The sequence below is a fragment of the Mobula birostris genome, chromosome X, assembly GCF_030028105.1.
Source record: "Mobula birostris isolate sMobBir1 chromosome X, sMobBir1.hap1, whole genome shotgun sequence".
Lineage (NCBI taxonomy): Eukaryota > Metazoa > Chordata > Chondrichthyes > Myliobatiformes > Myliobatidae > Mobula > Mobula birostris.
Genome location: NC_092402.1, coordinates 75,501,901 through 75,528,550, shown reverse-complemented (window position 1 = coordinate 75,528,550; position 26,650 = coordinate 75,501,901). Strand labels below are relative to the sequence as shown.

At 40.0% G+C, this 26,650-nt stretch overlaps 1 protein-coding gene across 11 annotated transcripts in view; it reads left to right on the top strand.

Moving 5' to 3' along the window:
* tlk2 (tousled-like kinase 2) overlaps positions 1-26,650 on the top strand; it is a 178,115-nt gene that overhangs the window by 85,896 nt on the left and 65,569 nt on the right. For all 11 annotated transcript variants that reach the window (XM_072249857.1, XM_072249856.1, XM_072249849.1 and 8 more), the window contains one exon: positions 3,022-3,114. In XM_072249857.1, coding sequence (XP_072105958.1) covers positions 3,022-3,114 — 93 coding nt within the window. The remainder of the gene's footprint in view (positions 1-3,021; positions 3,115-26,650) is intronic.

Below are 26,650 nucleotides of genomic sequence, written 5' to 3'. Positions count from 1 at the left end.
TTGATATCCTGGCTACTCAGATAACTATCAATCTCTGCCTTAAATACACCCAATGACTTGGCCTCCACTGCTGCCCGTGGCAACAAATTCCATAGATTCACCACCCTCTGGCTAAAAAAATTTCTTCGCATCTCTGTATTGAATGGGCGCCCTTCAATTCTTAAGTCATGCCCTCTTGTACTAGACTCCCCCACCATGGGGAAACAATTTTGCCACATCCACTCTGTCCATGCCTTTCAACATTCGAAATGTTTCTATGAGATCCCCCCTCATTCTTCTAAACTCTAAGGAATGCAGTCCAAGTGGACAAATGTTCCTCATACGCTAACCCTCTCATTCCCGGAATCATTCTAGTGAATCTTCTCTGAACCCTCTCCAACGTCAGCACATCCTTTCTTAAATAAGGAGACCAAAACTGCCCACAGTACTTCAAGTGAGGTCTCACCAGCGCCTTATAGAGCCTCAACATCACATCGCTGCTCCTATACTCTATTCCTCTAGAAATGAATGCCAACATTGCATTCGCCTTCTTCACCACCGACTCAACCAGGAGGTTAACCTTAAGGGTATCCTGCATGAGGACTCCCGAGTCCCGTTGCATCTCAGAACTTTGAATTCCCTCCCCATTTAAATAATAGTCTGCTCGTTTATTTCTTTTACCAAAGTGCATAACCATACACTTTCCAACATTGTATTTCATTTGCCACTTCTTTGCCCATTCTCCCAATCTATCCAAGTCACTCTGCAGACTCTGTTTCCTCATCACTACCGGCCCCTCCACCTATCTTTGTATCATCAGCAAACTTAGCCACAAAGCCATCTATTCCATAATCTAAATCGTTGATGTACAATGTAAAAAGAAGCGGCCCCAACACGGACCCCTGTGGAACACCACTGGTAACCGGCAGCCAACCAGAATAGGATCCCTTTATTCCCACTCTCTGTTTCCTGCCAATCAGCCAATGCTCTATCCACGTATGTAACTTTCCTGTAATTCCATGGGCTCTTAACTAATTATGTGACTTCTAAAACCAGTTGGCTGCACCAGTGATAATTTGGTGTGTCATATTAAAGGGGGGGAGGTGAATTCTTATGCAATCAGTTGCTCTGTTTGATATTTGTAATTAATTTAGATCACTTTGTGGAGATCTGTTTTCACTTTGACATGAAAGGGTCTTACACTGTTGATCAGTGTTTTAACAAAAGACAAACTAAATCCACTGTGATTGATTGTCGTAAAACAATAAAATATGAAAACTTCCAAGGGGAGGTGAGTATTTTTTATAGGCACTGTATATTAGCGTCCAAGCCATCTTGAGGAACTATTCATTGATGGTCAAAAGCTCTCTGAAACATGCATATAGTAATACTATTAACTAAAATAATGGCACTAAATGTCTGTTATTGAAAGATTGCTGGGGTTTGTAATTAAAGATAAGGTTTCAAGGTATTAAGTCACTTTTCATAAAATTGGGAGAGCCAGCAGTGGTGCTGAATGAATGATGAGGTAATTTCTGACTACTGCTTTTGAAGAATTGACTAAAGTGGTAAATGTTATTTGTATGGCCTTCTAAAAAGCATGGTCAAAATTGTGTAATAAAACAGAATGATTTGAAAGCAAGGTTAAATTAAAAATAAGAATGAATTGAAAGAACTCTAGAAAGTTGGAGCCATGCCAAATGATACACTATCCAAACCAGGATAGTAGTCAGGCATCTAGAGGGCAACATGTGACCAGAGTTGGTCAGCAAGTATCTTTTGTAGATGCAAATGTGAAGTGTTTGCTAATGCTGCAGGTGTAAGGGATTATAAAACTAGGTATCAACGTTTGCTGATGATACAGAGATGGGTTAATTGTGAGGAGTAAGGACGGAAATGGTCCGATGCTAAGGGGAGTCGAGAGGTTAAGCAGAACAGTACAAACTGGGCAAATTTATTTTCACATAAGCAATACAAGGTCCTAAAGACTAGAGATTCTTCTGATGTTGGGGAAATGTAGGTCAGGCAGCATTTATAAAAAGGAATAAACAGTTATTATCAGGCTGAGACCCTTCATCAAGACTGGAAAGGAACGGGGAAGATGCCAGAATACAAAGGTTTGGTGGGGGCGGGGGGAAGGAGGAATAGCTAGAAGGTGATAGGTGAAAGCCCTGACTGGACAGAGTACTCTAGCCTTCTGAAGGTGGAATCTTTAGAAGTCCAAAGAGGTGGTGGGTACATTGCTAGGAAGTGAATGTCAACGTGATCAGCAAATGTCATGAAAATATTTAAGCAGTCTTTTGGAATGCTTTTATCAAAAGAATGTGAGTGTAAGGACATTGAAATTGTTACAGCGAAACCAGATCTTGAATACCACAAAGGTTTCTGAGTACCATGCCTTGGGGAAGAAATGGCTTAACCTTGGAGCGATTGCATAATGTTAGTAAAATGCTGAGCATCAGATTACAAAGAAATATTACACAGAATGCAGTTGCATTTATTGGAATTTACAAGTTGGAGAGTGCTTTGATTTAAGTTTTCAAGGTAATGTGGGGAACTGATAGGACAGATTGAATTGCTGCCAGGAGGGTTTATTTAGGAGATACAGTGTGGAGCAGGCCCTTCTGTCCCTCAAGCTGCATCACCCAGCAACCCTCAGTTTAACCATAGCCTAATCACCAGACAATTTACAATGGCCAATTAACTTACTAACCAATGTGTCTTTGGACTGTGGGAGGAAACTGGAGCTTTCAGAGGAAACCCATTCCTTCCACCGGGAGGGCGTATAGACTCCTTACAGAGACATCAGGATTAAACTCCGAACTCTGTCCAAGCTGTAATAATGTCATGACAACTGCTACACTATCATGTTGCCCATGGTCTTACCAAAAAAAAGTAGCCAGATATTGTCAGAGAAAATTATGAAACATTTCTACACATAAAATTTTGAACTGTAAGCAGTTGATACTTGGGTCGTAAATAGATTTTTGATAACTAAAGTATAAAATCTTTATTAAAGGAAATGGTTTGGTGTGTTTGCAGACAGACTTCACACTGGAAAAGCTCACTGCCTTGGAAAGCAACAAAAATTCTGACCTGGAAAAAAAGGAAGGCCGAATCGATGATTTACTCCGGGTAAATCTTTTATTTAAACTAAGTCTGCATTTTCTGATGTATCAAGATGCAAAGGTGCAGCTTAATAACATGCAACATTTGAGCACAGTTGCCACAGCTAACAGAAAGGAGATGGTTTCTGCATTTAACCTGATCTAGGTCTCCTTATCACAGCTCTTCTGCAAAGTGTGTATGGGATTCACTCCTTAAGAAGGGCATCATTTAAGGGATTACATCGAGTTAGTAATTTTGCTGAATTACTAGCACTGGTGTAATGGGTTTGAGCATTTGAAATCAATACACCTGTGGATAATCCCCCAGGTGTTATGGAAGCTCACATAAAACTGCGCAAAAAAAAAAGTTCTGTACAAAATGTGAGCCTCCTTTTGATTCCTTTCTGCATTCCTTCATTTTATTGTATTTCAAACACTCTCATGCCAAGCATGGACTCTAGATTGGATTTGGAATCTGCATGGTTCATATGCCCAATCATGTGCCAAATGGGACATATTTGGAATGTAGCAATTTAATTTCTAAATCTGTTTTAGGGTGCAAAGTAAAGCATAGATCCTGAGATCTGCCTGTAGAGGGAGAGCAACTTAGAAATGAAACATGCTCTCTCTTGAGGTGTAGTACATGTTTGTTTGTGTACGTGTAATTTGTCTAGATTGCTTTTTACTTTGTGCCCTAATACAACTTTAGAAATCAAGTTCATTTATTTAAATGCTCAGATAATATACCATTGGCCCATATGTACTAGCCACATTTAGAATTGATCCTGAATCCATACCTGACCTGAGCACACTTGGAAATACAGGTCAACAGAGAAATATAAAGGTTGTGTAACTAATGGAGTGAATGTAATGTCAAAATAATTCATTTTATTTGAAATAATGTTTACAGATCAAACTAGATCTGGGTAATATAACCATTGTGACACAAACTTCCACCAATAGCAATTACTGATTTGTGCCACTCATTTTACAGAACTATCATTGGGCCAAGTAAGAGTTTTACAAGTACAATGCCTGGTAATTTTTGTTTTTGATGGAGATTCTTTCCTCCCCGAAGTTTTTAATTCCATTCTATACAAACAGTGCTGTTGAATTATGTGTGTCATTTCACATGCTCATCGAAAAAATAAATGTGTGTGAGTGCATAATGCTTTCACCACCTCGAATGCCTTCCATATTTCAACCATCCTCTGGATATTTTCCTCATCACTTCTAAACCTCCTACCCACTCCTTCCCTTCTTGACTGTAGAGCCCTCTGCTAAGGGGAACAGCATCTCTATATCTACCCTATGGCCTTCGTACCTTTTAGTACTTCTTTCTTCACTCCAAAGGAGATAAACCCAGCCTATTCAGCGCCTCCTGTTCATTGCAACAGTACTTTATACTTTATTGTCGCCAAACAATTGATACTAGAACGTGCAATCATCACAGCGATATTTGATTTTGCGCTTAGCGCTCCCTGGATTACAAATGGAGTATTCTGATTAATCTCTGCATACCCTACAGTGTAGTTACATCCTTCCTATAACACAGCAAGCGGCCCTCTACATGGAGTCTGTGCTGTGTTGTACCATAACCTTTTGCTTTTGACTTCTACCATGGCTAATGAAGGCTTATCCCTTATGCTGTATTCACTTTACCTATCTGTGCTGCTGTCATTGGGGATCCTTGGCTGTGTATACAATGTTTTCTCCTGTTTCTTGGTGGTACCTGGAGTACTAATATTCATTGTATTTATCCTAGCTTTGTTTTAAAAAAAAATTACCTAAAACTTTTTGAATTAAATTCCATTCTGCCATTCTTTTCTTCTTAGCAACTGATATCATTTTGCAGACAGTCTACCTAGCTCAGTATTAAAAACAAGGCCAGTCTTAGTACCCTCTGTGAATTTACTAATCGTAACTTCTACATTTTCATCCAGTTGGATAACATGTATAACACACAGCAAAGGTCCCAGCACTTATCCTCGTGATACACCACTGGTTGCAGGCTTCCAATCTCGCCTCTGGACTACCATTGCAGAGTGATCAAAACCACATTTTGGGTAATTTTTGATTCTCCATCATGAAGGTGACAGACAGGGCAATTGTGATTTCACTGCTGACTGCCTAATTATATTGATTGGTAAAGGTAAGTCCACTTAGTCCTCTGAGGGTTCTTGGAGAGATTGCTTTCATGTTGCCTATTTTCTGCTACTGGAGGCAAATTGACCTGGCTATGCTGAAGGTAAACACACTAGCAAAATCTCTTTTAACCTCTTGTATGACTTTCCACGGTTGAAAATGTGAGAGTTGCACAAGAACCTTGATGCTGGGAAACTGATTTGACCTTGTACTTAGTCATTCATTATTCAATTTGGTATCTGTGATGGCCAGCTCAAAATTCTGGCTCTACTTGAGGCAGCAGTGGCCTTTTAAGGGAATTATGAATTTGGTTGTGTTTTTGCATCAACCTATCATGGTCATTATTACCAAATATGGCGGGGCATTAGATGTAATACAGCCAGGTTATGGTACCATTTCATAGAATATTGGTCAGGCCATAGCTGAAGTACTACTTATAGTTCTGGTCATTACACTAATGGGAGAATGTGATTGAACTGGCAGAGGAAACTTACCAAGGATGCCCTGAGATTGAGTGTTTCACTTGCAGAGAGTACTGTATAGGCTGTTTTTTTTTCTTGGAATGGCAGAATCTGACAGGAGCCACAGCTTGGAATGCACAGACTTCAATGCCCTTCTCTTGGGCAGCTGTAACCAGGCAGCATTTTTGCTTGATGCCTAGTTCTAGCTATAACCCCGAGGCCACGCAACTCCCCCGCCATCCACCCTAGCTGTTTGATAATAAATCAGTGGATCGGACGTGCAGCATTCCTCAGTAAAAATACCCAGCAGGATCCTGTGATTACAAGGAAAGTGACTAAAATGATCACTTGCTGTTAGACTGCATACAGCCTTCGCGCACTGTCTCCTCTGATGTCTTTCTGATGCAGGCAGCAGCACAATCCACACCAAGTCCAGCTCCTTCAGTTTTTCCACCAACAATCAACTTGCTGATGGGGTAGGCCTACAGTACTTTGAAGTTCTTAATGTCCAGCAGGGTTTGGCAATCATTTTTAAGAGGGGCAATAACACCTTCGGTTGGCCCCGTAGAAGCCACTGCATCAGAGCGTGCCACCATCTTACCAGAAGATTAACTGTACCTCAGATGATTGTAAAGAAGGCTTGGCTGTGATTGTTGTTTTTCTCCGTTCTAGCTTGATGCTGGGTGATTTATCAAGTTTTGTAGTGTAACAGTTTACAAGTAATTTTGAAGGATGGATAGGAATGAACCACATTGCTGTTGGCATGGTGTCGCAAGGAAGTCAGACTTGTATATTAATTTGCATATCAGGTGACAATAACAATCCAGTAATTATTTGTTTATTATTGATTCTCAATTTTACTAGACAACCGGGTGAGCCGTTGGGGCACCCTTTGGGAGAAAGGTAGTGCAGTCTGATGTGATGTGCTTTGGAAATTAAAGAAGAAAAACTCAGTTTATTAAAAAAGAAAGATGCGTAGCAAGACAAATATAGCTCCTCCTCGTTTAACGAAGGACACTTTTTATGACCACATTTCTGGTTGATCTGTCACCCTTTAAGAATACTCTGATGTCTTCATTTCTTTTTCCCCGGCTTAAAGCCACATACAGCTGACAATGCTGGAATACCGGTTTCTCCAGATAAATCAGCACATTCTCCATGGTTTGGCTTTGTGCCTTATGTATAGTCATAGCAAAGCATGACTGTATCGGGAACTGGCTCCGCTGAAGAGGGACATCTTCCCCTTCTGATAAACTGAGAGTAATTCTTGGGATCATGACAATGTCATTTTTGAATGCACCAATGTTTATCTTTGCTACGATGAGATTGTCGTGCAGTTCTTCCACCATCATTCGCGTTCCATGGCAAAGCCTTGGTGGATCCAAGTTCCTCATTGAAATGATGGGAGATTCCCTCTTCAATTCCAGTTTATGTGGTGGCAATCCAGAGAGTTCGACTGAATTAAGGAATTCCATCGTGAGGCGCTGCTGAGGCTGGCCGTGTGCATGTGTCGTGGTGTCACGTCGCGGTTTCCATTAAAGCTGGAATCGGCTCGGGTTGTGGAAATCAGGGCTTGTTGATTGACGAGTGAGCAGTGTTATACGAATATATAACCCTGAACTTTGCATGCATTCTGTAAGTTAGCATATTTTAAGTCAATTTAGTCAATAAAGTGCCATTGTAGTGCACCGTTTGGGTCACAAACAGACAAACAGAGCATGAGAATTTTAGTAGTATATAGATTCCAGAGTTCTGTTTTATTTGACTTGCTTGAGATTCTGAGGAGGCTTAGAGGAGACCTGATGAACATTTCCTCAGGATTGAAATGCCTAACACTAGAGGGCATGCATTTAAGGTCAGAGGGTGGATTTTCAAAGGAGATGTGTAGAAAAAGTATTTTTTTTATTACGGTGATCCTGGAATGCGATGCCGGGGATGGTGGAGGCAGATATAAGAAAGATTTAAGAGGCTCTTTGGCACATGAATGTGCGGAGAATGGAGGGATGTGGACCATGTGCAGGCAGAAGGGGTTAGGTGTCAGCGTTATTAGTTGCGTACAATATCCGGTTCAGGCCCCTGAATCATTAGTGTAATTCAGATTTTAACCATTGTCACAAGCCATAAGTTAAAATCAAAAAATATATATAACCATATGACAATTACAGCACAGAAACAGGCCATCTCAGCCCTTCTAGTCCATGCCGAACTCTTACCCTATCTTATTCCCACTGACCTGCACTCAGCCCATAACCCTCCATTCCTTTCCTGTCCATATATCTATCCAATTTAACTTTAAACGACAACATAGAACCTACCTCAACCACTTCTGCTGGAAGCTCATTCCACACAGCTACTACTCTCTGAGTAAAGAAGTTCCCCCTCATGTTACCCCCAAACTTTTGTCCTCTAATTCTCAACCCATGCCCTCTTGTTTGAATCTTCCCCACTCTCAATGGAAAAAGTCTAACCACGTCAACTCTATCAATCTCCCTCATAATTTTAAACACCTCTATCAAGTCTCCCCTCAACCTTCTACACTTCAAAGAATAAAGGCCTAACTTGTTCAACCTTTCTCTGTAACTTAGGAGATGAAACCCAGGCAACATTTTAGTAAACCTCCTCTGTACTCTCTCAATTTTATTGACATCCTTCCTATAATTTGGTGACCAGAACTGTACACAATACTCCAGATTTGGCCTCACCAAAGCCTTATACAAATTCAACATTACATCCCAACTCCTATACTCAATGCTCTGATTAATAAAGGCCAGCAAACCAAAAGCTTTCTTCGCCACCCTATCCACATGAGATTCCATCTTCAGGGAACTATGCACCATTATTCCTAGATCCCTCTGTTCTAAAGCATTCTTTAATGCCCTACCATTTACCATGTATGTCCTATTTTGATTAGTCCTACCAAAATGTAGCACCTCAAAATGCTGGAGCTACTCAGTGTTTGTCCATATATGGAGGGTAAAATTGAGTTGTGATGTGGTTTGTAGTATCATAAATAAGCCCCATTATATTTGGTGCAGTCTGGATGTTCCCTTTTAAAATGTGTTATTAATAAAACAGAAAATCTTAGAATTATTAAGCAAATTAAGTAGCACTAGGGGTGGGAGGAGAAGAGAGAAGACTTTAACATATGAGGTCTAAGTCCTTCAATCAGAACCAGAAAAAGTTGGAAATAAATTTTAAGTTGCAAAGAAAACTGGGAGGAAAAGGGGGGTGGGGTCTGAGAGGGATTGAATGATACAAGTGGAGGTAGTGTTAGTTGCAAAGTTGCCATATTCTCTGAATCGGGATACTTCACCTGGAATGATACAGTGAGTACATAAGAACATACCAAAGAGCAGCACCCAGTTGGTAAAGTTGCAACATAGGGCTGCATTTATTTTGAAGAACATGCTATGGGTGGTGAAGGAGACAAATGAAATCTGAAATACCAGTTGAGGGAAATAATCTGAAATCATTGCATTTGATTTTGAAGTCAAAAGGCTACAATGTCTAGTTGGAAAATAGGTGCTGTTCCTCAAGATTGCATTGGGCTTTCTTGGAACCAATGGACATTGATAGAAGATTAAAGTGTCAGACTTCTGGAAGCTCAAGGTCACTTTTGTTGGCTGAATGAAGATGTTTTGCTAAGTCATCATCCAAAAATGCACAGGACCATTCAAGTATAGTGGAGACGAGATCATGATCATTGAAAGCAGGATACTTCAGAAAGAATGAGAAGGGAGGAAAAACTCTCATCGTGGACCCAAGGAATCCTTCCAGATGAACAAATGATTTATTTATTTCCATAGGTGCTGCCTGACCTACTGAGTCACTCCAGCATTTTGTGTGTGTTGCTCGGATTTCCAGCACCTGCAGATTTTTTTTCTTGTTTAGAACACTATCAATACCTCCACAGTACTATAAAAATGTATTGGTTCCTAATAATAGTTATCGATGGAGGAATTAATTCATTCTACACTGCTGTGTCGTTTTGTACATGAACAAAATCAGTGCAGACACCTAGTGTAATGGACTGCCTTCATACAATGTTTTCAACAATTGCATCCTCCAGGACTTCAGTTTATTGTTGATAACTTGATTCTTCGTAGGTCCCAACTTGTTGAAGTAGTGAAGTAGTTTCATTTTCACTCCCAGTTGTTTCTGGCATCTCCAAGCCTGAATGCTTGGAACTGTAGTGAGCAAAACAGATTTGAATTGTCTTATTGCATATTTCTCAGCAACTGAACACAAACACACGCAACTGATGTGATTTAAAAACTATTCTCTAAGCATGGTGTAGTGTTTAATGACCTCAAGTGCACGTGACTGACACTAGTTAGAACCTGTTTGGCAGCAGTCTCTCACCTCTATTAAGCAGCATAGTGTCCCAGATAAGCGAAAGGAATCTTGGCTATTTTCTCAATTCTTTTTTTGTTAAGAGTTCTTCTAAATAAATGGCTGCCCTAATTGACTGGAATGGACTTTCAACAGTATAACTGCAGAGTTTTGGTTACATGCTAAGTCCCCTTTGGAAGAAGAGGCACTGCTTTGCCTACATTGTAATTACATTTTGTGCTCAGCCCAGGACAGGTCATCTGCGATGTTAACGTCCAGGAATTTGAAGCTGCTTATTCTTTCTGCCCCTGACCCATCATTTGAGTATGTGGTCTCCTAACTTTGCCTTTCTAAAGTCTTGAATCCAGCATTTTCAGATGTCCATAGTTCATATACCACATTGCTAAAATCAATCATCTTTTCTCTTTCCTTAACGTTTAATTTGCTGCTTCTCGTTTCAATGGCTTTTTCTTGGCCAAAACATTACTACCCTATTTCTGCCAGTACTGACGTCCTTTCTGTCATTCTGTGCTAGTCTGCATCGGAGTTTAGTGAAACAAGAAATTAACTTTTTTTCCAATATTTTATATTACTAATTTTACATATAAGAATACAGAGTACAAGAAAATAATATATATCAATACATCATACTAAATCGCATATAAAGACTCCTTACCCTATATTCATACAGATTAATTAATTCGTAACATTGAAAGAAGTAATTTTATTATATATAAAAAAAATCTAACCCACTACCAAGACCAAACCGGATTAGTAAAGAAAAAAAGAAAAAAAAAGTCATCATCTGTGCTTTAACAGCAAATCAAAGGTTTTGAAAATAATTCAAAAAAAGGTCTTCACAATGTTTGAAAGTCTTGACTAGATTCAGAGATTGAACATCGAATCTTCTCTAAATTGAAACATGACATCTATCACATAACCATTGAGCGTGAACAGGAGAGGCCGCATCTTTCCATTTAAGCAAGAGCGTCCTTCTGGCCTTAAGAGAAATAAAAGCCAAAATGTGCAAGTCAGATGGCTCCAAAATAATATCCTTTCCTCCAACAATACCAAATAAAGCGGTCAAAGGATTAGGCTTCAAGTCTACTTTGAAAAGTATCGAGAAAGTTTGAAATACTTCTTTCCAATATTTTCCAAGACTCAGGCTTGTCCAAAACATATGAATGAGTGAAGCTTCTCCATTATTACATTTATCACAATACGGAGATATATATAAATAAAAACGAGACAACTTATCCTTGGTCATATGGGCCCTTTGAACCACTTTAAATTGTAGGAGAGAGTGCCGGGCACATAACAATGAAGTGTTAACCAATTTAAAAATTTGATTCCAAGTTTCCTTAGAAATTGAAGTCTGTAAGTCTTGTTCCCAAAGAGTTTTAATTTTATCTAAAGGAACACTTCTCATTCTCAACAGTATATTATAAATATTAGATATAGATCCATTATAGAAAGGTTTCAAATTAAAAATTACATCTAATAGTTTCTTATCAGGGCTTTTAGGAAATGTACTTACTTGAGACCATAAAAAATCTCTTATTTGTAGGTATCGAAAAAAATGAGTTTTGGGTAAACTATATTGAGTTGACAGTTGTTCAAACGAAAAGAGACTTCCCTCTACGAACAAGTCCTAAAAGCATTTAATACCTAATCTATCCCATTCTTTAAAAGTCACATCAATCATAGAGGGTTTGAAAAAGTAATTAGAAAAAAGGGGATTCAAAAGCGAAAATCTCAATAACCCAAAATATTTCCAGAATTGTATCCAAATTCTCATAATGTGTTTAACTACCAGATTATCAGTTAACTTACTCAGAGACAAAGGGAGTGAGGATCCAAGAAGAGAAATAATAGAAAATTTATTGACAGAGTTAGCTTCTTAAAAAAAAAACCCACATCGGGCAATCCTCACGATTAGTGTAATATAACCAAAATGTAAGATTACTTACATTAACTGCCCAATAATAAAATCTAAAGTTTGGTAAGGCTAATCCTCCATTCTTTTTATCTTTCTGAAGATGAATTTTATTTAATCTAGAATGCTTATTCTTCCATATATAAGATATAATAAGGTCAAGAGAGTCAAAGAAAGATTTAGGAATAAAAACAGGCAATGCCTGAAAAAGATAAATAAATTTAGGTAATATATTCATTTTAATCGAGTTAATTTGGCCAGTCAGTGATAACGAAAGAGGTGACCAATTTGATAGTATCCTTTTTACGTGATTCAATAGGGTAAGAAAATTTTCTTTAAATAGATGCTTATAGTTTTTATTAAATGTTACACCTAAGTAGGTAACTTGGTTTCTTACAATTTTAAAAGGAAGGTTAGAATTTGTTGGTATCAAATTATTCAAAGAGAAAAGTTCACTTTTATGTAGGTTTAATTTATAACCTGAGAACTGGCTAAAACAGGAGAGTAAAGAAAGCGCATGCGGTAACGAAGTCTCAACATTAGAAATAAATAGCAGCAGATCATCAGTGTACAACGAGACTTTGTGAATAGTGTCTCTCCTTAAAATACCGGTGATATCATTAGATTCTTGAAAGGCAATGGCTGAAGGTTCTAAGGCCAGATCAAAAAGCAAAGGGGTCAATGGACAGCCTTGTCTAGTGCCACGTTGAAGCTTGAATGGTTTGGAAATATGAGAATTAGTGATAACCCTAGCAGAAGGAGCTAAATAAAGTAATTTAATCCATTGAATGAAAACGGGTCCAAAATTGAATTTTTCTAAAGTTTTAAATAAATAATTCCATTCAACTCCTTTGAAAGAAGACCAGGGAGATTTAAAGATAGGAGCACAGGGGTGTGATCTGAGGCAGCAATCTTCATATTCACAGGATCGAACTGATGGAATTATTTGGCTATCAATAAAAAAAAATCAATCCTGGAACATGTATGATGGACATGAGAGAAAAACGAACATTCCTTGTCCACTGGATCAAAAAAATGCCAAGCATCAACAATACCACATTTCATTAAAAAGATTTAATAAACATAGCTGATTTATTTGGTATCATTAGTTTAGAAAATGAATGATCTAAAGCTGGATCTAAGCAACAATTAAAGTCTCCACCCATCACCAATGAGTACAGACTTAAATCTGGCAAAAATGAAAAAAAGTGCTCAGTGAAACCTGGGTCATTATTATTTGGAGCATACACATTGGCAAATACAATTAGCTTGTTACTTAGCTTCCCTGATACTATAATAAAACACCCATTAATATCAGAAATTACTTTATGTTGAGCAATGGGAACTTTATTATCTATAAGGATCAAAACCCTTCTGGCTTTGACCTGAAATAGGGAATGGAAATAAGATTCTCTCCATCGATTTAAAAAGGCATGAATTGTCACACTTACGTACATGGGTTTCTTGAAGAAAAGCAATTGGTACCTTAAGTTTTTTAATATAGGCAAAAATCTTATTTCTTTTCACGGGGTGATTTAGCCCTTTCACGTTAAAACTAAGTAAATTAATACTTTGATCCATTTTAAAACTATTTATAAGAAAGGTTAAAGTAGCAATCAGAGAAATGTATATTAAACCCAAATAATATACCTTGAGATATATTAACTAAGCAACAGAATTGACTAGATTCCCAAATCAGCTTCAAGAAAAAAAAGAACCCCCCATCCCCCTCCCTCCTCCCAAAGAGAAAATCGGTCAAAGAACAACCACTATCTACCCCCACTGAAAACGTCCCCTTAGAAAGCTTGTTGGAACCGCTCCAAAGAATTCAAGGTTATTTACTGTTCCAACCAAGACTAAATAATATACAATAAAAAAAAACAAGCTTAGGTTTATCAAACAAAGAGCAATTATTCATACTGAAAAATATTAGTCATTTTTTAATATATAGTATTTCTATTTTTGCAACATTTTTTAATCTATTATATAGTCATTTTTTGAGTCTAAAAATTCTTGCACCTGCTCCTTCGTACAAAACCATTTAAATGATCCACCTTCCATTATGATTCTCAGTCGAGCCGGGAAACGAAGAGAAGGCTTAAAATTTTGTCTGTATAGCTCCATCATAACTTTTTTAAACTTAACACATTCTGCCATAACTTCCGATGAAAAATCTTCAACAATACGAATCTTCTGACCTTGGTAGTCAATCATACCTTTTCCACGGGCATTGCAAATCAGACAGTTCTTTATTTGAAATTCATGGAAGCATATAATGACTGATCTTGGTTTTGATTTTGAAGTCGATCTGTAGATAGGCGATCTGTGAGCACGATCAATGAAAGACAGAAACTTTATAATATTAGGGAATATTCCGTTTGCTGTTTAAGTCCCAAGATTCGTAAGTTGTTTCTCCTACTCCTGTTTTCCAAATCAATAATCTTCTGTCTCAGTATTTCGTTGGACTTGGATTGTTTTTCATACAGCTTTTGCAAATCATCCATTCTCTCATCCAGTATAGCAATAACCTCTTCATCTTCCTTTATCTTCTTATCATGCTTGGTTAGAATTGCTTGAATATCGTCTAATTTCATATCTATTTGTTTAATTTCAGCGTTGACTTGTTGCGAATCAGCCAACGCTTCTTTTCTGAACTGTTGAAACTTCTCAGTAAGCTTTTGAATAGCTTCCAAAGCTGCTTTGCTAGTCATAGTAATATAATAACCGGTCTAACAGTAGCATTTCAAAAGGTTGGAGACAAAAGTAAGTTAGGAGCACCAGCAGAGAGCTGTTACTCCATCAGCGGCCACCAGGCAAATTCTCAAGAAATTTAACTTTTATAGAAAATGATGTGTATAATTGCGTAACAGTGTTAATGCTTTGCAACAGTTCAACTAAGCTATAAATGTTTTGATGATTTTCTTTTGTACTCTGTATCTGAGGCTTCTCACTTGTGTCCAACAATAATCAGCCAGCAATGATGATTCCAGTTGCCCTGATACAGTTCCTCCATGAATGCAATGTTCTGGTGAAACCTTTCACCATGCTCGTCACTAACAGCGCCAAGATTTGCAGGGAGGAAGTCTAAATGGAAATGCAGAAAATGAATCCATAGTGAAATGTTGTACTTCATGGTTTTGTATGAAGCACATTGTCAACATGTAGTTTAGTACTCTGTCGTGCCAAGAAAAATTTCAACAATGCCCTTGAATGCCTTCCATGTGATTTGATATTTTTCCCCTCTTTTTATTTCTCTCTCTCCAGTCCCACTAGCAGTTCTTCAAATTGCCTGTTTGATTTGTGGACTAACAAAAAATGCCTTCCTTAATCTTGGCATCAGTTATTCTGGAAAACATCTGTCTCAAAAGTAGAAATCGTTCACCTTGTTCATCGCTTTCTCAAGATTTTTCATGAGCCCTAGGTTTATGTAAAGAAGAGGCAAAAGTATCTTTGCTGGGTCAACAAGTGGCTTATGTGCCACACTTTGCTATGCTGGAACCAACTGCTTGTGGAGTGGTCAATCCTTTTAATGTTGAGATTCTTTAGTACGGTGACAGCAGCCTTGAAACGAGTAATTCTGCTTTTGCCTTTGACAAATTCAAGTCTCTGACCAGGTTGTTTAACTCTGATTGAGTTATCAGGTGAGGCTCACTTGACATAAAGGGCTCAAAATATGTATCAGTGTCATTTTCCATTCCTGGCTTGTGCATCGTGGCATCTTCGTCTGCCTCCTGTAGACTCCATGTCTCTGGTGGCTTCAGTACTGGAAGACTATCGTCATGCGGCACAGGTTTCATGGCTGAAGGAAGATGGGGGTATTCAATGAATTTCTTGTTTTTAGCAGATAAGCCAGACATACTGGTCAGATAGAAGTAGCAGCCTGTCACATGATCCTTCTCTTGCCATATCATTGGGGCAGCGAACGGCATTGACTTCAGAGGACTCTTGAGCCAAGCTCTAAGATCGACAGCACATGTTGCACAACAAATGTGAGGAGCCCAGGCTTTGTATTCGCCAATTTTACACCCAAAGTAGAGCTCGTAGGCTTTCTTTATAAGAGGAGTTATGGTTTCTCTTTGAGATCCAAGCCCGTTCTCGCCACAAATGTCACAAATTATCACAGCTCTTGCAACATTAGCGAGACATTTTGCTATCACAAATACTGCTGAAAATACAATTGCTTTATTATAATGAGTGCATACAGGATGCTATGCGTATGGAGCATGTGCATCAATGTGATTGTAAACTGATATGCGTGTAAATGCAATGTATAAAACGGTGTGTGAGAGGCTGGTTAAAGACTACATCTGCAGCGTGCTACCACCCACACTAGACCCCCTACAATTCGCCTACCGATGGAACCGGTCTACCAATGCCACCATAGCAACAGCACTACACACCATCCTCACTCACCTGGAGACGAGGGATACATACGTTAGAATGCTGTTCCTGGACTACAGTTCATCATTCAACACCATAATTCCCTCCAGACTTGACAGGAAGCTCAGAGACCTCAGCCTGCACCCCACCTTGTGCAGTAAGACTTCCTATCGGATCACTGACAGGTGGTAAGGATGGGCTCCTTCATCTCTGTCCCTCAGCACAGGTGCCGCCAGGGTTGTGTTCTGAGTCCCCTTCTCTACTCCCTTTACACCCACGTCTGTACTGCCACACACAGCACCAATCTGATGATCAAATTCACAGATGACATGACTTTGATCAGCCTTATTTCTAGTGGTAATGAAACGGCCTACAGAGGAGAGGTTGACACACTAACACAGTGGTGTCAGGATAATAACCTCTCCCTCAATGTCCAAAAATCAAAAGAACTGATCATGGATTACAGGAGGAACGGAGGCAGGCTTGCCCCGATCAACATCAATGGGTCTGCAGTTGAGAGGGTGAGTAGTTTCAAGTTCCTCAGTATACACGTCATCAATGATCTCACCTGGACCGTACACACTGGCTTTGTGGCAAAAAAGGCACAACAGTGTCTCTTCTACCTCAGGTGACTGAAGAAGTTTGGCACAGGCCCTGAAACCCTCAAGACATTCTACAGCAGCAGTCCCCAACAACAGAGCTGCAAAGCACGTGCTACCAGGCCGCGAGGAAACAATATGCTTTGACGATATGAGTCAGCTGCACCTTTCCTCATTCCCTGTCACACCCACTGTTGAACTTGAATGCATGCGAGGTCATTACCCACATGTCATCCATGTCAGTGCGGGAAGGAGATCAACTCCTCGAGCCTGCAAATGACAGCGGGCTGAAAAGTATGTTTGGCATAACATCTCTGCCAGCATTCCAGATCAAAATCAAGGCTAAATATCCTGAGATAGCCAAGAAATCACTGAAAACGTTGCTTCCATTTCCAACATATCACTGCGAAGCGGAGTTTTCCGCAATGAATGCAACGAAAACTAAATTGCGGAATAGACTGGACATAAGAAACCCCCTTCGAGTATCGCAGTCTCCCATCACCCCTTGATGGCGCCGTCTCGTTGCAGGAAAACAAACCCAGGGCTCCCACTGATTCAGCCATATTGGTGTGTTGCAATGATTTTATATGTTCATACGGGGAAAATATGTGCTGTGTGTTTAATATCCAAATGTTACTTAAAATGTTATGATGCTATTGACTTATAAGTGACTTATAATTGACTTATCACTATATTCATGCGCTGTTACATAAAACCTAAAATAACACTAACATATAGTAAAAGCAGGAATGAAATGATAAATACACAGCCTATATAAAGTAGAAATAATGTATGTACAGTGTAGTTTCACTGAACAGAATTGCCAAAAATGATTTGTAGAAAAAAATGGGCACATACACGCATGCGCACATAGGTGTCCGCGTAAGGCTTCATGGTCATGGTAGTCTTTCTTGGGGTAAACACAACGTATTTGACTGCTACTCTTGTCTGTTGGCAACCCTACCCCCCCCCCCGGGTCGGCCGGTCCGCAGTGCAAAAAAAGGTTGGGGACCCCTGTTCTACAGGGACACCATTGAGAGCATACTATCTGGCTGTATCACTGCCTGGTATGGGAACTGCACCAACCTTCATTGTTGGGCACTGCAGAGAGTGGTATGGACAGCCCAGTGCATCTGTGGATGTGAACTCCCCTCCATTGCAGACATTTATAGCAGCAGGTGCTGAAGGAAGATGTGGAAGATCACTGGAGACACCAGTCATCCCAACCATGATCTGTTTCAGCTGCTTCAGTCTGGCAAACTCTACCACAGCATTAAAGCCAGGTTCAACAGGCTACAGGACAGCTTCTTTTTACAAGCCATTAAACTTTTAAATTCACATGTCCATACATTGAAACGGAGTCATAATACACAGATTTTTACTCCCTCATGTTGTGGGACGGATGTAAGATTTAAATAAATTCTAAAATTCTAGCATTTTAAAACCTTTCTAAAACCTGTCCTGCCATGCAGCATCTGCCCTGCCTAAACCTGCCCAGGCATGTCTTGACAAGATAGAAAACTTTACAGCTTGCATTGTGAGCAGCATTTTAATTGACTTGAATTATGAATTGAAACAACAAGTATAGGCTATTTATTTATTTTTAAAGTTGCATGATAGGGAAATTTCCAGGTGACTTTTTTCTTTTTTTTCCTAAGCAGACTTAGGCCGTTTGGCCCATCTAGTCTACTCTGCCATTTAATCTTGGCTGATCCAATTTTCCGCACAGCCCAATTGCTTGTCTTCTTCCTGTTTCCCTTCGTATTGCTGATTTTCATGATCAGCAGTCCAAAATTCACCCAACTGTAGTCAGAAAGCAAGATCTTTGTCCAGTGTTACCAGTATTTTCTGATTTAAGGTTTCAAGTATCTGCAGCATTTGGCTTTTGGGTTGTTATATTAATTGTTTCCATCAGATGGCACTAGAGTTTGGGCTATTCACTAGTTTGAGTGCTATTAAAATTATTATTTTGGTAGAATGTTTTATGAAACTTAGCAGCAGTCAAAAGAATTTTGTTGGTGGAGGGGCAATATTTGTCTGTTTCATAATTGGATGATATTTTCCATATTCTATTTGAATGAAACCTGAATCAATAATCACATTTCTTACAAGTTAGTTAACCAGGTCTATAGACGTTTTGTTCTAACAGCATAACAGAAGGAAGCTATTTGGCCCCACAGTTTTATGTCAGCTGGCAGGAAAGTGATTAATCCCATTCCCCTCATTTCCCTTTACCCTTGCTATATTCCCCCTCCCCCTCCCCCTCCCCCTGACATATATGCCCATCAGTAGCCTATTCACCAAACAGCATGTCTTTGGAATTGAGAGGAAATGAAAGAACTAAGATAAGCCTACCCATTCATGGAAAGTGTGCAAGCAATATATGGACAAGCATAATTGCTGTGCCTTGAATGTCTTTGGAAAGGATCCAGGATTCATTCTCATGAAGTAGAAGACATTTCACTTTTTTGTTAAAAAAAAAAGTGAGAAAGTAGTTAATTTTTGGAAGAAACATTCAAGCTCTTCTGTTGGTGAAGCATCGGAATATATTTCAATGTCAAAATAGCTGTGGATCTAGGTTAATAATTTGGTGCAGCTTCTAGCTGTTCTTTGCTACCAATTTTGCGCTGTTCCTCTCCTGTAACTCTAGGATAGACTGTGCTAATCACTATCTCTTAACAGCCTCCATCCATTGTTGATCACATCACCCTTTACTTTGCTTCATAAAAGGGCCCTGTTTTCCCATTTTCTCTGCCTCTAGGGAATCTGATCTAATGATGGCATCTTCCCAATAAGTGCTCTGAGGTGTCCTCCTTTTTCTTCAATAATGGTATCCCCTCCACCCCAGCTGACAGTTTTTAACTGTCTGTTCTCTTCTGTACTCATCCTCTTCCCTTTCCCTTGTTCTCGCCTTTCCATCTGCATGAAGCGCATCAGCCTCTAATTTCTGTCAACTTCAAAATTTTGCCACCACCAGATTTGCCCTCCCTTTCAAAGGGGCTGTTTTGTCTGGTGTTCCCTGATTTTCTCTTCTATTTGCACCACTGTGAAATTTTACTGTGCAACTACGGAAGGGTAAGACTTTTGTCTACCTTCTGACATAACATTTGGGCCATCAGGCCTTTATTGGAGCAGAATTAGGCCATTCAACCCATTGAGTCTGCTCTGCCATTCCATCATGGCGTTTAAATTATCCCTCTCAACCCCATTCTCCTGCCTTCTTCCCTTAACCTAATTAAGAGCCTGTCACCTCTGTTTTAAATATACTCAATGACTTGGTCTCCACAGCCATCTGTGGCGATGAATTCCACCGATTCGCTATCTTCTAGTTAAAGAAATGCCTTCTCATGTCCGTTCGAAATGGACATCACACGATTCCGAGGCCGTGCCCTCTGGGTTTAGACTTTCCCACTATAGGAAACAGCTTCTCCACATCCACTCTATCTAGGCTTTTCATTATTCAATAGGTTTCAATGAGATCCTCCCTCATTTTTCTAAACTCAAGCGAGTACAGTCCCAGAGCCATCAAATGTCCCTCATATGTTAATCTTTTCATTTCTGGAATTATTCTCATGAACCTCTTCTGGACCTACTCTGATGCCAGCACATCTTTTAGATAAGGGGCCCAAAACTGCTCACAATACTCCAAGTGCAGTCTGACCAATGCCTTGTAAAGACTCAGCCTAACATACTTGCTTTCAAAGTAAATTCATGATGAAAATACATACGTATACATCATCATATACAATGCTGAGATTTCTTTTGCAGGCATTCACAGTTAATAAAAGAAACAATAGAATTAATGAAAGACCACACCCAACAGGATGGACAATCAATCAATGTTCAAAGGACAACAAACTGCAAATACAAAAGGAAAAAAATATGGCGAGAACATGATGAAGGGCCCATGCTTAGTGGGATCAGTTCAGTGATGGGGCGAGTGAGTTATTCCCTCTGGGTCAAGAGCCTGATGGTTGAGGGGTAATAACTGTTCCTGAAACTGGTGTTTTGGGTCCTAGGACTTATGTGCCACCTTCCTCCTAGTAGCAGCGAGAAGAGAGCAGTACCTTGGGTAGTGGGAGTCCTTGATAATGGATGCTGCTTTCCTGTGCCAACAGTCCGTGTAGATGTGCTCAATGGTAGGGGAGGGCTTTACCCATATTCACTACTTTTTGTGGGCTTTTCCATTTAAGGACATTGTTTCCATCTCAGGCCACGATGCAACTTGTCTGTATACTCTCCACCACACATCTATAGAGGTCTGTCAAAGTTTTAAATTGCATGCAGAATCTTTGCAAACTTCCAAAAAGTTGAGGTGCTATCGTGCTTTCTTCATAATGGCATTTATGTACTGGACCCAGGACAGATCTTCTGAAATAATGATACCAAGGAATTTAAAGTTGCTGACCCTCTCCACCTTTGCTCCTCCGATGAGGACTGGCTCATGGACCTCTGGCTTCCTCCTCCTGAAGTCAATAATCAGCTCCTTGGTCTTGCTGACATTGAGTGAGAGGTTGTTGTTAAGACACCACTCAGCCAGATTTTCAATCTCTCTCCTTATGCTGATTCGTCACCATCTTTGATTCAACCAACGACAGTGGTGTCGTCAGCAAACTTAAGTATGGTGCTGGAGCTGTCCTTAGCCTCATATTCTAGTTCTCTGGAAATAAATGCTAACATTGCAAGTTAACCTTTAGGGAATTCTGCACAAGTACTTCAAAGTCCCTTTGAACTGTGATTTTTGTATTTTTCTTCCCACTTAGAAAATAGTCTATGCCTTTTATTCCTTATTTCAATGTGCATGACCATACACTTCTCAACACCATATTCCATCTGCCGCTTCTTTGCCCATTTTCCTAATCTGTCGAAGTCCTTCTGCAGACTCCCAGCTTCTTCAATGCAACCTACCATTCCAATTACCTTTGTATCCTCTGCCAACATGGCTACAAAGCTATCAATTTTGTCGTCAAAGTCATTGACATGTCACGTGAGAAGAAGCAGTCCCAACACCGACCACTGCAGAAGACCACTTGTCATTGGCAGCCAATCAGAACAGGCTCCTTTTACTCCCACTCTTTGCCTCTTATTGTTACCAAATCTTCTAACTGTACTAGTATCTTCCTGCAATACCATGGCCTCTTATCTTGTTGCAGCCTCATGTGGCACCTTGTCAAAGTCCATCTGAAAATCCAAGTACACAACATCCACTGATTTTCCTTTGTCTATCTTGCTTGTTATTTCTTCAAAGAATTCCAACAGATTTGTCGGGCAAGATTTCTCCTTAAGGGAGCCATGATGACTTTGGCCTATTTTATCATGTGCCTCCAAGTATGTTGAAACCTCATCCTTGATTTATGGACTGTCACAGCTTCCGAACCATTCAAGTCAGGCTAACTGGCTATAATTTCCTTTCTTCTGCCTCCCTCCCTCCTTGAAGAGTAGAGTGACATTTGGAATGGTCCAGTCCTCCAGAACCATTCCAGAGTCTAGTGATTCTTGAAAGATAAAGATAATAAGAGGAATAGATAGAGTGGATAGCCAGCGCCTCTTCTCCAGGGCACCACTGCTTAATACAAGAGGACATGGCTTTAAGGTAAGGGGTGGGAAGTTCAAGGGGGATATTAGAGGAAGGTTTTTTACTCAAAGAGTGTTTGGTGCGTGGAATGCACTGCTGAGTCAGTGGTGGAGGCAGATACACTAGTGAAGTTTAAGAGACTACTAGACAGGTATATGGAGGAATCTAAGGTGGGGGCTTATATGGGAGGCAGGGTTTGAGGGTCAGCACAACATTGTGGGCCGAAGGGCCTGTACTGTGCTGTACTATTCTATGTTCTTGAAAGATCATTACTCCACAATCACCTCAGCTACCTCATTCAGAACCCTGGGGTGTAGTCCGTCTGATACAGGTGACTAATCTACCTTCACACACTTTGCCCTCCCATTCTGCAGTTCTTAGGAGTTCACCATTTACACAACCAAACAGTAAAACAATGGCTTGCATGGCAAATCAAAACAATCCGTTGAGTTCACATGCTTTACTGATTTATAACTCATTTAAAAATAAGGATTCCAGACATAGGCATTCCAAACGGGTTCATTTATTTTCACTCGCACTGTTGCATCGGTTTGTAGACAGTAGAATGGCCCCAAAAGACCTGGGGGACAGTTTGGGGTGTCCTAAAATAATGCCTGAGTTAGCAGGAGCAGGCACTCTACACCTTACACAAGCAACACTCAGGTATTCATCTGAGCAAGTGGACACTGATCTATGGGTTTAACTGAGGCGTTTTTTGTGGAATCCCTGTTTATAATGTTCCAATCATCTGAAATAATTATGGTCTGGTCACATGATTCTCTCCCCCCCCCCCCCCCCCCCACTGACCTAAGTAGGATTTCCTGTTCCTTCTAGGCCAGGCGGAGGCAGATTTAAACCCTCGGACCGGCTTTGCTAAGGAGGTGAGGATGTTCTATTTGATGGTTGGTGAATAGTTATATGGAAAGATAAAGACAAAGTTTATCGTGGAGAAAGCCTCTGTATATTTGTAAATTTTTCTACGTGCATGTTGTTTTCATTTGCCTATTTGTAACTACTTTTTTTTCCTCTTCACAACTTTTGGATTGCTTTTGCATTTTCTCCACCTGGCACTAAATAAATCCCCTTGCACTAATGTGCTGTTGCATCTTACCATTTGTTTTGTTTTAAACTAGTGACCCTCGTTGGACATGCTACCCCACTCCTGATAGCAAAGTGAGATATTTACCTTCATTTTTTCATTTCTCTCCTTATGACTTTTTAGTTGGTGTTTTCAAAAGCTTCCCCATCATCTTAATTCCCACTGATTTTGCTATATTATATGCCCCCTCTTTTGCTTTTGTGCTATCTTTGACTTCCTTTGTCAGCCATGGTTACATCATCCTCCCTTTTGAATACTACTTCATCTTTTGGGATGTATCTATCCTGTGCTTTCTGAATTGCTCCCAGAAATTCCAGCCATTGCTGTTCTGCCGTCATTTCTACTAATGTCCCCTTCCAACCAGCTTTGACTAGCTCTTTTCTCATGCCTCTGTAATTCCCTTTACTCCATTGTAATACTGATAATATCTCACTTTAACTTCTCTCTCTCACTGTAGGGTGAATTTTATCATATTATGATCCCTGTCTCCTAAGGGTTCCTTTACCTTAATCTCCCTAATCAAATCTGGCTCATTACTCAACACCCGACCCAGAATTGCTTTTCCCCAAGTGTCGTAACCACAAGCTGCTCTAAAAAGCCATCTTGTAGGCATGCTACAAATTCCCTCTCGTGGAATTCAGCATCACCCTGATTTTCCCAATCTATTTGCATATTGTAATCCCCTATGACTATTGTAACATTGCACTTTTCACTTGTTTATTTCCTATTTTACATCAGGGGCCTGTAAATAACTGCCATCAGGATCTTTTTAGCCTTGCGGTTTTTTTTTTAAAAGCTCTACCCACAAAGGTTGTACATCTTTCAATTCTATGTCACCTCTTTCTAAGGATTTGACTTCATTATTTACCAACAGAGCCACCCCAACTCCTCTGCCTACCTTCCTGTCCCCAACTATGATGTTCTTTTAGCCATGACTCAGTGATGGCTACAACGTCATACCTGCCAATCTCTAACTGTGCTACGGGATCATCTACATTATTCTATATGCTGTGTGTATTTAAATATAGTACATTCAATCCTGTATTCATTACCCTTTTTGATTTTTACCCTTGTTACACTTCAGCGCATCCCACTGACTGCAATTTTGCCCTATCATCTGCCTGTTCTTCCTCACAGTCTCACTACACATTGCAACTGCTTGTACACCAACTGTCCGTCCTCCCCCTATCACTCCAGTTCTGATCCCTGTGCCAAATTAGTTTAAACCCTCCCCCAACAGCTTCAGTCTCCCTTGGGTTCAGGTATAATCTGTCCTTTTTGTACAGGTCATACCTCCCCCAGAAGAGATCCTGATGATCCAGAAATCTGAAACTCTGTCCCTTGCACCAATTCTTCAGCCAGACATTCATCTGCCAAATCATCATACTCTTGACCTCACTGGTGCATGACAGAGGCAACAATCCAGAGAATATTTTCTCCTGTATTTTGTTGCAGATTTCCAGCAACTTCATTACATGTATCTCACAGTTCCAGTATTATTTTTCTATCTTCATTGTCCTCATTCATTTCCGGTTTACATCTCTCCAGCGAAATCACTTGTGATTAGTAAGCCTTATCATTCTTTCTAACCTGGTACCAACGTGAATTGTCATTCAGTTTCTCTGTCTCCTTCTGCAGACATTGCTATATCTCCTTCTCTGTCTGAGGCCTTAATTCTCTTTTCTCTTTTCTCTCTCTTCTGCCCCTCCCCTCCCAAATCCTCCTCTTTCTCTTCAACCTCGACAGATGCACCCCGAACACTGAATATTAGCAGCATTCTTTTTTAAGCTAGATTTCCAGCATCTGTTTCCTTTTTTTATTACTTTTCAGCAATTACTTTGATCATACTGTTGTGCTTTCGTTTGAATTAGAAGCCAGCAGCAAGCAGTGGCCTCCTGCCTCTTCCTTTTCAGTAAATTGGTAAGGAAACAATGAGTCAGTTGGCTTACTGGTAGTTTTTGGTTGCAGGGAGAACTACCAGCTATTTATGCCTCAGTGTCTCAAACTTTCATATGTGTATGGTCAAACACAAGTCCAAAATCACTGCCAGCTGGGTGACTTGTTAAAAGATTGTGGATGTACTTCACGTTCTGCCCTTTGGAGTCATTTGAAAAATGGACTGGAGGACCTGAGTTATAAGGAAAGATTGAGAGGAAATTTGATGAAGTATACAAAATCATGATAGTTTTAGATGGGATAAATGTAAACAGGCTTTTTCCACTGAGATTTAGTGGGACTATAACTGGAGGTCATGGATTAAGGGTGAAAGGTGAAAAGTATAAGGGATCATGAGGGGAAACTCCTTCACTCAGAGGATCATGAGAATGTGGAACAAGCTTCCAGCACAAGTGGTACATGGATGTTAGGGGTATTGAGGGCTCTGGTCCCAGAGTAGGCAGTTTAAATGGCTTTGGAATTGACTAGATGGGCTAAAGGGCTTGTTTTTGTGCTGTACTTTTCTATCACTATGACTCTATGGAAAGGGCATTTTATTTCAATATTTTTTAACTGTGTGCGCTATCAGCATAACATAGTGGGCCAAGCAGCCTTTAGAGTGCTGTACTATTCTTTCAAGGGTTCTGGTATCTTGGAAAATAATGCCTCTAAGACTTTTCCCCAGTGTGGATTTTATCAAACCTTTTACACCTGGAAAATTAAGTATGGCCAAGCAGGAACTGTGGTCCTTGAGCCCGTGCCACAGTCTGGGTCTGTGGTGTCTGATCCAGTCTTCATTTGGTGAGTTGCTGTTTTCCCATTTCAGTTAATGTGGTCATTCAGTGTGTCTGAATTGGGGGGTGGGGGAATAAAATCAAACGAGAGTTCCTGTACCGATGGTTGAGTGAAAAGCTGTATTTGCTAGTGCGGGCTCTCTTTAAGGGTATCGTGAGTTTAGCCATGGTGCCTGAGGAGAATAATTGTTAACACTGTTTGACTGGCTGGTCCATGGACAATAGGCAAAACTTTGGGGTGCTATGATTTGTGTTGAACAACACTAATTAACAGTTCAAGGACAGATAATTAAGGAAGCAATCTTGTC